General features: G+C 51.6%; 1 protein-coding gene across 2 annotated transcripts in view; it reads left to right on the top strand.

Annotated features, from left to right (window-relative positions):
- The window catches only part of Map3k10 (mitogen-activated protein kinase kinase kinase 10), a gene marked incomplete in the record, with an annotated part of 19,274 nt that overhangs the window by 3,679 nt on the left and 1,979 nt on the right, over positions 1-13,616 (top strand). The window contains 8 exon segments of one of the 2 annotated variants that reach the window (XM_013509659.1): positions 4,006-4,186; positions 7,359-7,507; positions 7,973-8,148; positions 9,145-9,391; positions 10,767-10,883; positions 12,796-12,970; positions 13,056-13,168; positions 13,462-13,616. In XM_013509659.1, coding sequence (XP_013365113.1) covers positions 4,006-4,186; positions 7,359-7,507; positions 7,973-8,148; positions 9,145-9,391; positions 10,767-10,883; positions 12,796-12,970; positions 13,056-13,168; positions 13,462-13,616 — 1,313 coding nt within the window. 2 annotated transcript variants of the gene reach the window in all.

Below are 13,616 nucleotides of genomic sequence, written 5' to 3'. Positions count from 1 at the left end.
AAAAAAAAAAAAAAAAAAATACGTAAAGTTGGTTGGTTGGATCAATAATGGGGCCAGGTAAAAGGGAAGGTCCCCCAGAACTCATATCTAGACCAAAGAGCATCTTGGAGCATGAGCCCGTATTACTTGAGCACCTCTTACGTTAGGAACCCAACAGGGCCTAAGAGAACCATGGTTTCTACCTGACAGTACTCAAACACTAGACATTTCATTCATTCGTTGTCCAGATGTTCCAGAGTGCTGTGTGCCATACACTGTCCTAGGCGCGCAGCAAGGGAAAATCCTACCCTCCTAGCTCTTCCAGTCTTGCTGCGTCCCATCTCCCTCCCTTTCATTTTTTAAAAATCTGCCTTCATTCTTTCACTTGCTATTTACAAGGCGGGATCACAAGCTAAAAACAAGAGGGATGCACAGTAAATGAGGCCAGCATGTTCCCTGCCCTCACGTGGTTCACACTGACACCCAGAATTGTGAGGGTTCCCTCTTACCCTCAACACTCACATCACATCTGCTTCTGCTTCCTGTCAGGCCTACAGCTTCACATTTTTTTGAACCGTTCCAGTTGTTTTGTTGCTATGGCTTTACCAGCTGCAACTGTAAGCCCCTCGAGCAGAGGGGCTAAGTCATCCTCACCTCCCAAGTCAGGCAGTTGTGCACTCAGCAGATAGCTACCAAGTGCCCATAACATGCACGGACCATGTGCAATGCCGTCAGGGGGGCTAAGCAAGACAGATTCAAGTAGCTGACCCCGGCCTTCACAGATGCCCATACTCCAGCTCCTTAATACTGGTGAATGGAGGCAGGGCCACCAGCATGAAGGCTGGGGCTCCTTTTTCATCCTTTCTCAACCCTGCTAACTCATAGCATGATCCATGCACCAAGTTTTTCTGTCACCAGTACAGCCTGGACAAAGGGTAGGTAGAGTTGTTTGTTTCATATCAGAGATTGAACCCAGAGCCTCTGCACTGAGCTACATCTCCAGCCCTTTTTTTACAGTGGTACCTCAGTTCATAAACTTAATTCTTTCCATGATTCTGGTTGCAAACCAAATTGGACAAGAATGGGATCAGATTTCTCTAGAAGGTCAACTTGAACTTAACCACTGAATTTTGATTTGGTTCTTGTCCAAATCAGTTTGTGATCAGAATTGTGGAAAGAGTTAAGTTTGTGAACTGAGGTGCCGCTGTATTTTGAGACAAAGTCTCACTAAGTTGTCCAGGCTGGGCTCGAACTCGTGCCTTAGCCTCTCAGAGTGCTGGGATTACAGATGTGCACCCAGTTTTCTTTTCTTTTCTTTCTTTTTTTTTTTTTTTTTTTTTTTTTTTTTTTTGTCTTTTTGAGATAAAGTCTCACTATGCAGTTTATTCTCACTTATGTAGCCCAAGCTGGCCTTGAAGTCTCAACCATCCTCCTGCCTCAGCCTCCTGAGTGCTGGGATTACAGGTATGTGCTACCATGCCTGGCTGCTTGATGTGCACCCAATTTTCTCTCTCTTTTTTCTTTCTGGTGTTTTGAAACAGGGTCTTACTACAGAGCGTAGGTTGGCCTCAAATTTGCCATCCTCCTGCCTCAACCTCTAGAGTGTTAGAATTTCACGCTACCATACCTGGTTTGGGTGAGACTCTTTAAAGTCAGGTCTTCCTCCTGGCACAGTGAGATTATTCCGTGCCTGAGACAGATGACAAAGAAGCCTTGTGGCACTGCTTCCCCGTTCATCCTTTCCCAGGGAGCTTCTCATCAGTGCTTTGGTTCTTCGGTTCAATAATTTTTTCTTTTTTGAGACAGGGTCTTGCTCTGCAGTTCAGGCTGGTTTTGAATTCACTGTGTAGCCCAGCTAGCCTTGAACTCACAGCGACCCTCTTGCCTTGGAAGTGCTGGAATTACAGGCATTCGACACCACACCCAGCATGGTTCAATAATTCTTAAGCATCTACTGTGTGCCAGGCACTGTCCTCAGCTCTAGGATTACAGAAGTGAACAAACCAAACTCTACTCCCCTGTTGTTGAACTTAGTTTCTAGGAGACAGGAATAGAGGACAGGTAGGTAGGTATGTAGATACATACAGAATTTCAGAGAGTACCAGGGGCTCACGAGGAAATAAGACAGATTAAGGGTACAGGAAAAGGAACACTTTGGATCAGGTCGTTAGGAAAGAAATCATTTGAGCAGAGACCCAAACAAAAAGGACCCCCAGCCTTACAGAGATCAAGGGAGAACAGGACAGCAGGGCAGATGTCTGAGGTGGGGGTAGGCATACCTCTGTGGAGAAACAGCAAGACCATGACAGGAGGAGTTTGGACAGGTGGGAGAAGATAAGATCACAAAGGTAGGCAGGGGGCAGGTCATGAAGGACCTTGGGGACCATGCCGAGGACTCTGGGTATTTTATTGGATGTAGTGGAAACCATTAGAAGGTTTTTAGGCAATGGTGGACATGGTCAGATACTGATTTTTAGAGGAGGCTGTTATAGGCCCAGCCTAGGTGATGCAGAAATAAAGCGTAAGAGCAGGAGTGCTCTCATCATTATATAGTTTCTGCACAAACGGGAGACATGGAGACCAAGAAGGGAGGGTACCTGGGAAGGTGGAATCACAGGCTGGGAAGTCACAGGGGACTTTCAGGAGAAGGTGGCATTGAAGCCAGGTTTTCAAGAATAGACAAGATGACCAGTTGTGTGACCTTGAACAATTTGCTATCTCTGGCCCTCAGTTCCTTGATCAGCCAAATGAGTGTGGCAGTGAATTACATCTTGTTTTGATGATTGAGGAAGTAACCAGGAATGGTAAAAGATGAAGGCAGCATACAAGGAACAATTTGGCAACATTGTATTCTAATGATAATTGCATTTTATTATAACTTTTACAGGACTCACTACACTGTTTGAGGCAATAAATCTTTACTATATAACCCTAAGAGATAAATGTTGTCATCATCCCCATTCAACAGAGGAGAGATGGTGAAAGAAGAAGTAAAATAACATACCAGCTAAGACATCAGGCTCTGATGACAGAAATAGTTCAGGTCTTTGTCCTGTCATTTCCTAGCCATGTGATCTCAGCCAAGTGACTTCTCTGAACCTCAGTTTGCTAGGCAGTAAAAATAGGTTGTGTCCGTTCTTATAAAGGACTTAGCTTCATATGAATGGTAGCCATGACTGTGATCATTGTTAATAATAACCTGAGGCAGCAAATGAGCTGGAACCATTCATTATGTTTGGGGAATGTATTAGTCACACTTTTTCACAATGATGCTGCATAACAAATTATTCTGAAAAGTCAGTGTCTTCACACAGCAGTTATCTGTCACTGCTGGTGCACATCCAGGCCAGCTAGAGGTAAAGCAAGTTAGCTAGGCTCCACTGGAGAGGCATTGCTCCAAGTCTGTCTGTCTTCCTTGAATCAGCTGCTAGGCTAAGGCTTGTTGTCACAGTGACAGCAGATGCTCCAGAGGCTCTTATAGGCTAGGCATGGAAGTGATGCCCTGTCACATCCACCTTATCCTTGGCCAAGGCAAATTGTATGGCAATCCCAGAGTTAACACATGGGGAAACACACTCTGTCTTGGTAGTGGAAGAGCTGCAAAGTCACTGGGCAGAGTGTGGATTGAGGAAGGGGTAGCATCAGGGCCTTGACTACAGGAGACCACCAGGGTGATAAAGGCAAAAGGAAAAACCACCTTCTCCTTTCTGCTCATGGTTGGCAGTGCCCACTTCCAGGCTGGTTAGGAAGTCAAGGAGAATCAAGGCCTTGGACAATGGTTCTTGACATTTGTCAAGTTCCTCAGAGTTCAGGTTAGAGCTGGCAGAGCAGAGGCCCTGGGGAAGGCGCCCTCCCCTCTCTGGGAGCCTAGGACAGGGATTCAGCTGCATGGAGCTCCAGGCTGAAACCTGGCTCTCCCAGAGTGGGCCCCCAGAGGTCGTGAGGGGACAGGGCCGAGAGCCAGGATGCTCAGGGCTGCAGCCCCACAGGTTGGGTAACCCATCTTTCTCCTCCTCCCACTCCCAGTCCTTATTCTGGAGGCCATCGAGAACCACAACCTTGCAGACACGGTGCTCAAGATCACAGACTTCGGCCTGGCCCGCGAGTGGCACAAGACCACCAAAATGAGCGCCGCTGGAACCTATGCCTGGATGGCCCCGGAGGTTATCCGTCTCTCCCTCTTCTCCAAAAGCAGTGATGTTTGGAGGTGCTGAGAGGCGGGGCTGGGGTGGCCTGAAGGAAGTGGGGGAGGGAGGGATCAACCACTGACAGCTGTCAGGTCAGGACCTGGCAGAGGGGCCCCTGTAGGGGAGCATTGCCCAAGCTGCGAAGCAGTCACCTGCTCTGGCAGCCGAGGTGACCCTGAGGGGGGCTTGAACTGGGAGAAAAAGTTGAAAAGATGTAGAGATAGGACATGGGCTGGGTGTAGCTCCGTGGTAGAGCACTTGCCTAGTGTGTATGGGCCCTGGGTTCCAGCCCAGGCAATGCAAAAGAAATAAGATGAGGAAGAGGATGAAGATAGACTGGACAGGGAAGTCAGCACTAAAAGGCCACTTAGAGCACACCAACCTGTACATAGAGTCCATTGGTCAAAGAGGAAATGAAAACCTCTGGAGCCAGCCAGCCAGCCATTCTCCCTGGGCACTGTGTTCCAGGAATACAACAGTCCACAGAAATAGAGTTCCTGCATTCAGGAAGAATCAGTTTATAACAAAAAACTACAAGCCATTTAATTTTTTCTTTTTTTTTCTTTTTAAGACAGGGTCTCCCTAGGTATTGCAGGCTAGCTGTGAACTCACAGCAGTCCTCCTCCTGTCTCAGCCTCCCAAGTGCCGGGATTGCAGGCGTGTGTACCATGCCAGCTCTAAAAGAAGCCATTTGCAAATTAAGAGATAATTTAAGAGACAGTAAGCAGTGTTAGATGTTGGGTGGAGCCGGGACACAGAGAGCAAACGCTGTAAGGGCTGAGGACTACTTTGGGGACAGCTTCTCTGAGAAAGGATGCTTTAGCTGAGTTGTGAGTAACACGGAGCCAGCCGCACTGTTTGGGGACCCAGAGGAGGTGCAGAGGTGAGAACCAGCCAGAGCCCTTGTGGCTGAGGCAGCAGGCAGGAGCCGGGTAGGACATGCTGCACAGAGCTGCAGGGCCTGCGGGGAATGGAGCGCCCTGGGTTTCGCTCTGAGTACAGCAAAAGCCATTAGGGTTAGGGTTATGAATCGTTTATGAATATGATCTGATTGAGCATGTTAAAAGCTCCCTTGGCTGTGAGGTGGGGAAGGGATTTGAAAGGACAGAAGTGGCCGCAGGACGCCCACATGGAGGCTGTTTGCATGGGCAGAGAGAGTTGAACGAGAAGCCAGCGCCTTTACTTGGTAGGAGCGGAACCCGCGTCTCCCCTTGTGCTGTGACTTCTGTCCCAGCTGAGCCTCCAGGTTGTCCAAGCAACAAATTCTTGTGTTTGGGTCAGAGATAAGTCAGACAGGATGCCTCAGGCTCCCCGCCAGCAGAGCAGCCCTTTGGAGACGTTCCGGCTAGCTTTACATCAGGCATTCACTTATGGCACCAAATATCGATTTCTGCTGCAAAGAAGAGAAACCCCAAAAGAAAAATGAGACTGCAGTTTTTGGTCTCGTGGGAAGCACAGGATATAGTGTCCCCAGCACCAAGAATTCATGCTGTCCCCGCCCCACCCCCACCTGTCCAGGGCCTTGATGGGGAGCTACATCCCTAACCTTTTTTGTTAATTGAGACAGGGTCTCACTAAGTCAGTAAGCTAGGCAGGCTGGGCTTGAACTTGCTGTTCTCCTGCCTAAGCCTTCCAGAGTGCTTGGGTTATGGGCGTGGACCACCATCCTCATCCTCAAAAGGATGTGGTTGACACGGGGCTTCCTTGTGAGGCACTGTCCCCTGCTTCTCAGCATAATAAATAGAAATCTTTGGTTCCCAAGCACCAAGCATCAAATGTCAGTGACACTACTTAGCTTCTGTGACAACAAAACATGCCTGCAGGTGTCCGGGGACATGGTGGTGTCATGCTAACTCCAGCTGAAAACCACTGTTAATTTTCCTCCACCGTTCCCAAGTTCACTTCATGATCCAAAAGGGCTGCTTGAGCTCCAGGGTTTACGCCCACACTCCAATCAGTAGGAATGAAAAGAGGGAAAGGGCACTTCGTCTCTTCAAGGACACCTTGTAGAACTAGTTACCCCCACATCACTCCTTCATCCCATTGGCCAGAGGTGTAGTCATATGGAAATACTTAGCCGCAAGGAGGAAGGGAAATAATTCCAGGCAATATTTGCCCAGCTCACATCACTAGTGCTGTCACTAGGGAAGAAGGGGAGGCCGTCAGCTGCACGAGGACAACAGTTGTGTCTCCTTCCACTGCCTGGAGGAGTACCTAGCACACAGTAGGTGCTTAAATAAGTTAGAGGAATGCATGGGTGGGTATTGGGAGAGAGCAGAGATCGGTTGCATGTTAGAAATCACACAGCATAGTTATCAGGGTCCAGAAGGATTACTGGGGAAGATGCACATGCAGGTGACCGTGGCACAGTGAGACACACCCTGGTGTTTATCCTTGACGGGCACTCTGGGCAGCAAGCAGGCAGACCTGAGATCAAGTATGGCTCCTACCACTTAGAGCTGTGTGGCCTCAGGCAGGCAGCTGAACCTCTCTGAGCCTGCATCTGCTTCTTGGATGAAGTAGGGGTCATACCGATGCCTTCTGCCTTCTGCCTTCCAGGGCTGTTGTGAGGATTATCAGGAGTGCCTAGGACAGTGCCTGGCCTGGAGTAAGTCCTTTAAGTGCCAAATAGTGTTAACTTGCTTTTAGAGGTAAGTGCCATGGGTTCTGCAGGCACAGAGAAGAACGGCCTCTCCCTGAGCTGTGGAGGCCATGGAATGGAGGAAGCCTTCCCGGCGGAGAAGGCAGCTTGAGTTGAGACTTAAAAGAGAGTATTGTTGATCCAGGAGAAAGCACGTGCAAAGGCCAGAGGCAGGATGAACGGGTCTTACTGCACTATTCAGTGCTGTTGTAGGAGGAAGTGGAAATGGAAAGAGGGCTGAGTATTTAGAGGCTGGGCTCCAGGGGTCGCTCAAGGTCAGGGCTGAGAAGGGTGTAGTTGCCCAGCAGGCAGGGGACCGATTAGAGGTTTTCAGGCAGGAGCTAAAGAGGAGGGGCAGAGCCAAGGGGAGCCATCGGAGGGCCCACCACACCCCTCTGTCTGAGGACCAGGCCAAGGAGCGCAGTCAGTTGCTTGGGTCCTAACAGCTGGGCTGGGTGAGGAGGCCCCGTGGGACCGCCTGCAGTGCTGGGACTTAGGTAAGGATGCAGGGCGGGGGCTGCACCATCACCCTGCCTCTCCCCCACCTGCAGCTTCGGGGTGCTGCTCTGGGAGCTGCTGACGGGTGAGGTCCCCTACCGTGAAATCGACGCCTTGGCCGTGGCGTATGGCGTGGCTATGAACAAGCTGACGCTGCCCATCCCCTCCACGTGCCCCGAGCCCTTTGCCCGCTTACTGGAGGGTGAGCCGGGGCCCCGTGGAAAGGGTAGGCTCGGCTTTGGGTGGCAGGGGCCCTTGGGCCCAGCCCTCCCCCTTTACACCCATCCACACTCGTGAGGGAGAAGGCCCTGGAACCCCATGGCCCGGCCCTCAACTCCCTTGCAGGTGGCCGCTCCGTTCTGCACCCCTGCTCTGGCCAAGCCCTAAGCGCCTGAGGGCATCCTGTTAGGATTCCTTGGCCTTGGGATTCCTGCCCAAACCTTGATTGCACCACCAGCCCCACCCCAGGGTACAGGTCACTGGATCTCAGCATTTCCCTGAATGAAATGTTGCCAAAAACTTGATTTTGAATTCCTTCCCTGTGGCTCCCTGGAAGATGTTTGTCCAAAGTTCCCAGAATCCCTGCCTTCCTCTGAGTGTGCTGATTTCCCCACACACAGCCCCTTACACCCCCACCCCACCGTCATCTGCCCCCCTCCTACCCCAGAATGCTGGGACCCCGACCCACACGGGCGGCCAGATTTCAGCAGCATCTTGAAGCGACTTGAAGTCATCGAACAGTCAGCCCTGTTCCAGATGCCGCTGGAGTCCTTCCATTCACTGCAGGAAGACTGGAAGCTGGAGATTCAGCACATGTTCGATGACCTTCGGACCAAGGAGAAGGTGAAAGAGGGGACCGGGTGGGAGAGTGGAGCAGGGTCCCTGAGTTCTGACGCCTTGGGCAGTTCACCGCCCCATCCCCAGAACCACAGCCTTTGGGTCCATGCCAAGTCTTTTTGCATATTAAGACAAGACAGCCAGGCCAGGTGTGGTGGCGCACACCTGTAACCCCAGCGCTAGGGAGGCTGAGGCAGGAGGATCACTGAGTTCAAGGCCAGCTTGGGCTATACAGTGAGTTCAAGGCCAACCTGAACTGCATAGCAAGACAAAAGACAAAAACAAAAAACAAAAAACAGCTTACTATTGGTGGATTAATAAGAAAAAAGCCCTATGTACTGAAGTACTTACAGGTGATACTGCATGATACCTGGGATTGGCTTTAAATACTACAGCGAAAAATGAAAAGAAGTGGTGTATGCCTGTAATCTCAGCACTGGGGAAGCTGAGGCAGAAGGATTGCCACAGATTTGAGGACAGCGTAGGCTACATAGCTCAAGGCCAACCTGAACTGCATAATGAGACTCTGTCTTAAAAAAAAAAAGTGAGGAGAGAAAAGATAGGAGACGTGAGATTTACAAAACATAGATCGCTGTTGTTGAATGATGTGCATACAGGGTGCATTGTTCTCTACTTCTGTGTATGTGTGAATTTTTCCAAGCTGAATTTAAAACAGGAAGGAAGGGAGGGAAGAAAGGAAAAGAAAAAAATGAGTGCTGTGGGTGTAGCTCAGTGGTAGAGCACTTGCTTAGCATGTGGGAGGCCCTGGGTTGGATCCCTAGCATGCAAAAAAAAAAACAACAAAAAAAAGAAGGGCAGGGAAAAGGGACCCCAGGTTTGGCCTAATGCAGGCCCCTGCCCTGGCACCCACCTTGGCTAGTAAAGTGAGTTGGAGTGCGAACCCACTGTGTCCCCTAGCAAGATGTCCTTGTACATGCACCAAGGAGACCTGCAGCCCCAGGTCAACAGGCTGGCTGAGGCTAAGCCCCCACCTCCCTCCAGGAGCTGCGCAGCCGGGAGGAGGAGCTGCTGCGCGCCGCACAGGAACAGCGCTTCCAGGAGGAACAGCTGCGGCGGCGGGAGCAGGAGCTGGCGGAGCGCGAGATGGACATCGTGGAACGCGAGCTGCACCTGCTCATGTGCCAGCTGAGCCAGGAGAAGCCCCGGGTCCGCAAACGCAAGGGCAACTTCAAGCGCAGCCGCCTGCTTAAGCTGCGGGAAGGCAGCAGCCACATCAGCCTGCCCTCGGGTACCACCCCTGCCCCCGAGCAAACTCCAAGAGGCTACTGGGAGCGCCCCTAACCCAGGCTCATCTCTTCCTCTTGTTTTTGTGTGTGTGTGTGTGTCCGTCCATGTGTCCATGTTGTCAGGGATGGAACCTCATCGAGCATGCTGGGCAGGCTGTATCCTTGAGCCACACCTGCAGCGCCCTTTTAAACTATTTTATTACTGAATATATAGAAAAATACCCAAAAAAAAATCACAACTGTATGGCTGAAGGAGTTACTCTGATCACCTCCCGCGTGAGCAGAGATGCTCAAAGCCAGTCCAGGTGCCTTCCACAGTCAGTCCCAACACAGCCTCCTGCTGCCTCTCCCGAGTGACCCCTGGGTTCACTTTTAAGGCAGTCATTTTTATTTCTATTTATAGCTTTATCTCCTAGCTCTTTTTTTTTTTGAGACGGGGTCTCATGTAGTTCAAGCTGGCCTTGAATTCTCTTGTGTAGGCCAGGCTGACCTCAAACTTAACAGTGATCCTCCTGCCTCAGCCTCCTGAGTGCTGGGATTACAGGTGTGCTGAGGTGAAGGGTATAGCTCAGCATTCCCTGGATTCAATCCATAGTACCAGAAAAATGAATAAATAAAGTGGGCACTGGGGATGTAGCTCAGTGGTAGAGCATGAAAGAGGGCCTCGGGTTTCAGCACTGGAAAAAACCTTTTTTATCTGTACTAAAGTATTCGTAAAATTCAGAGTTAGAAAAGTAGATTTGCATATCCAAGTTTTATGTCCCTAATAACCAAATGAAGTATTTTTTTAACTTAAGCTTGCATTAATTACAATTAAATAAATAAAAATTAAACTCCAATTCCCCAGTTGCACTAGCAACTTTCATTGTTCTACTGCCATTTGTAGCTAACGGCTACCGCACTGGCCCTTGGGCCCTGACCCTTGCTTATGCAGTTAGATGTGAGCCTTACGCCCAGGGAGGAGCCAGGAATTTGGTTTTTGGTTTTCTTTTTCTGTTGGTTTTGGGTTTTTTTTTTTGGTATTGGGGAAACCCAGAGCCTTTGCACCAAGGTACATACTAGTCCCCTTTCTCTATTTTTTATTGTTATTTTGAGACAGTTTTTCACTAAGTTACTAAGTTGCGTGGGCTGAGGTAAGATTACACTTTTTGAAATTGTAATCTTACCTCAGCCTCCCAGAGGGCTGGGATTACCAGCACACAGACGTGTTTCTCCTGGCTGATGTTGATACTGCTGGTCTGGAGACCACACTTTGAGAGGCGCTGTGTTGAGGAATGACAAACCTACCCTTCCTCCTTTACATCCACAAAGGAAACTTCCCTCTGGTTATCACGGACCATCAGCCATTTGCTTAGAGAAGTCTCTTCCTTTTTGCAGGCTTTGAGCATAAGATCACAGTCCAGGCCTCTCCGACCCTGGATAAGAGGAAAGGATCAGATGGGGCCAGCCCCCCTGCCAGCCCCAGTATCATCCCAAGGCTGAGGGCCATCCGCTGTGAGTATCTTCAAGGCCTCTGTCAATCAGCCAGTCAGTCAGCAAACATCTCAGAGCATACTGGCCAAAGAACAACAAGGAACAAGACTGGCAGGGCCAGACAGGGAAACAGATAAATAAGTCGATAGGCTCATTTCCAGTGGTGATCAGAGAAGGACTAAAAGACTGGAGTGGTAGAGTGCATGTCTAGCATGCGTGAGGCCCTGGGTTCAATCCCCAGCACTGGAAAATAAAAAAGAAAGAGAAAGGGAGATGTTGCGGTGGGGTGAGGTGTATAGCTCAGTGACTGAGCCCATATTTAGTATGCAGGAGGCCCTAGGTTCAATCCTCAGCACCACAAAAAAAGAGAAGAGAGATGGAAGATGGAATCAATATAATATATACAGATATATGGAAAGAGAGTTACTGTGAGGGGTTGGCTCAAATTGATGACGGAGGCTGGGAGGTCCCACAAGCTGTCATCTGCAAGCTGGAGCCCCAGGAGCTACTATACTTTCATTCAAGGCCGAGACCCAGCTATGGTGATGTCCAAGGGCAGGAGAAGACAGATGGCCCCGCTCAGGCAGAGAGCAAGATCGCCGTCCTCTACCTCTTTGTTGTGTCCTGCCCCTCAAGGGATTGGGTGACCCCCACCCGTGGTGGTGAAGGTGGTCATCACCATCGACTTTCTGCTCCTCTCAATTCTGAGGATCGAACCTCATGCCTTTACACTGACCTGATTCTCAGCCCTTTTTATTTTCCAAGTCGCCCTAGCTAGGCCCAGATTTGCCATGCTCTGGCCTCACTGTGTCCAGCCAGGGAGATCCTTCTTTACTCTCTGCCCACTCAGGTGTTAAGCTTTTCCAGAAATCTTCCCCTCACAGACACACCCAGAATCAGTGCTCTGGCAGCTTACCCGGGCATCCCTTAGCCCAGCCAGGCTGACACATAAAGCCAGCCACCCGAGAAAGGTTGCTGTTTACACGGGGATGGCTCTGTGAGAAGGTAAGGTTGAGCTGCACCCCATGTGGTAAGAGGAGGCACCCAGATCACACCCTGGACACAATGCTGGGACAGTGTGGCACATGCCCAGACCAGAGGCCAAATCCTCTGGAGTAGAGGGAGGATAGGGTGAAAGCACAAGGGGCTCAGGGGCCTGAAGAGCCAGCGTAAGGGCTGTGGATCTGGGGGTGTTTCCAGTGTGGGGATGAACCCAGGGTCTCACACATGCTAAGCACACACTGTAGCACTGAGCTATACCTCGCCCGTGGGTTTGCGTTTAAACACCGTCAGGGCAGCCCTGCAAGGCTGTGAGCCAGGCAGTGTTCCGATCAGATGTACTTCTCGCCTCTGCTGTGAAGAAAAAAAGGCAGGGGAGAGCAGTGAGACCAGAAGGGCTTGGCAGGCTGAGATGGTCACAGTTGGGGCCATATGGCAGAGAGGCAGCTGCTGGAGTGTGCTTACGTGTTTAAGGGCCCGAGGCTAACTCCCAAGTCTGTCCCTGCTACCATGTACCGCAGCCTCACCCCCAGCCCCAGGCACCTCAGCTGTCGTAGTAGTGGGGACACAGAGATAAATAACCATACAGTGGTAGTAAACACCAGTACAGAGCCAGGGTACATTCAGTGTAGTAGGGACAGAGAACAGGACATCAGAGTCGCCAGGGAACGGATCCCTCGGGTGGGAAGTGAGAGGAACCACCAGAGACAGGTTGTGAAGGGCTCGCAGGGGCCCGTGAATGCCACGCCAAGGAGCTGGAACTGTGTCCCCATAGCAGCGGGAGCCACGGAAGGATTTACAGCAGGGCTAGGTCGTGGCTGGAGCTGGAGTGACCCCTGTGGCTCGAGGGAGAGGGTGTCACAAGGATGGAGATTTGGAGGCTGGGTGCTAATCCAGCCACGACCCGGTAACCAAGTGGCTTCTCTCAACCCAGTGACTCCTGTGGACTGTGGTGGTGGCAGCAGCAGCGGCAGCAGCAGTGGTGGCAGTGGGACATGGGGCCGCACTGGGCCCCCAAAGAAGGAAGAACTGGTTGGGGGCAAGAAAAAGGGCCGCACTTGGGGGCCCAGCTCCACCCTGCAGAAGGAGCGGGCCGGAGGAGAAGAGAGGTACTGGGTGGTGCCCCCCTACGCCCTGTGCCCGCCCACCCCCAGGGCAGCCACAGGCCTGACCATCCCCCTGTGCTCCCTGCAGGCTCAAGGCTCTGGGGGAAGGAAGCAAACAGTGGTCCTCAAGTGCCCCCAACTTGGGCAAGTCCCCCAAACACACCCCCATGGCCCCGGGCTTCGCCAGCCTCAATGAGATGGGTAAGAAGTTGGCGCTGGCGACCAGGAGGAGGGAGGAGAGGCTGTGGCCAAAGGGAACTTAACCCAGTGCAAAGGGGTGAGCCACTCCCACGCTGGGGCAGGGCTAGGGCATTTCTGGGAAGGCCATGGCTCATCCCTGGGGTGGGGTGGGCGTCATTCCCAGGGCAAGGAGAAGAAAGAGTCCACAAAGACGCCTAATGCCATTTTGGGATCTTGCTGTTGGAGGGGGTCACTGGGTCGGTGCCTTGCTGCAGGCCATTCCTGCAGCCAGTGACGCCCCTCTCCGGTTGCAGAGGAGTTCGTGGAGGCAGACGGAGGCAGCAGCGTGCCCCCTTCCCCCTACAGCACCGCCTCCTACCTCACGGTGCCCCTGCCCACCGAGCCCTCCCCAGGGGCGCGGGCGCCGTGGGAGGCGGCACCGGCCACGCCCTCCGCCCGGCCGGGCCAT

This window comes from Chinchilla lanigera, unplaced genomic scaffold (assembly GCF_000276665.1).
Source record: "Chinchilla lanigera isolate Chin_1 unplaced genomic scaffold, ChiLan1.0 scaffold00177, whole genome shotgun sequence".
In the NCBI taxonomy this organism is placed as follows: Eukaryota; Metazoa; Chordata; class Mammalia; order Rodentia; family Chinchillidae; genus Chinchilla; species Chinchilla lanigera.
Note: the sequence above shows the minus strand (reverse complement) of the source record. Positions and strands in the feature narration are given on the sequence as shown.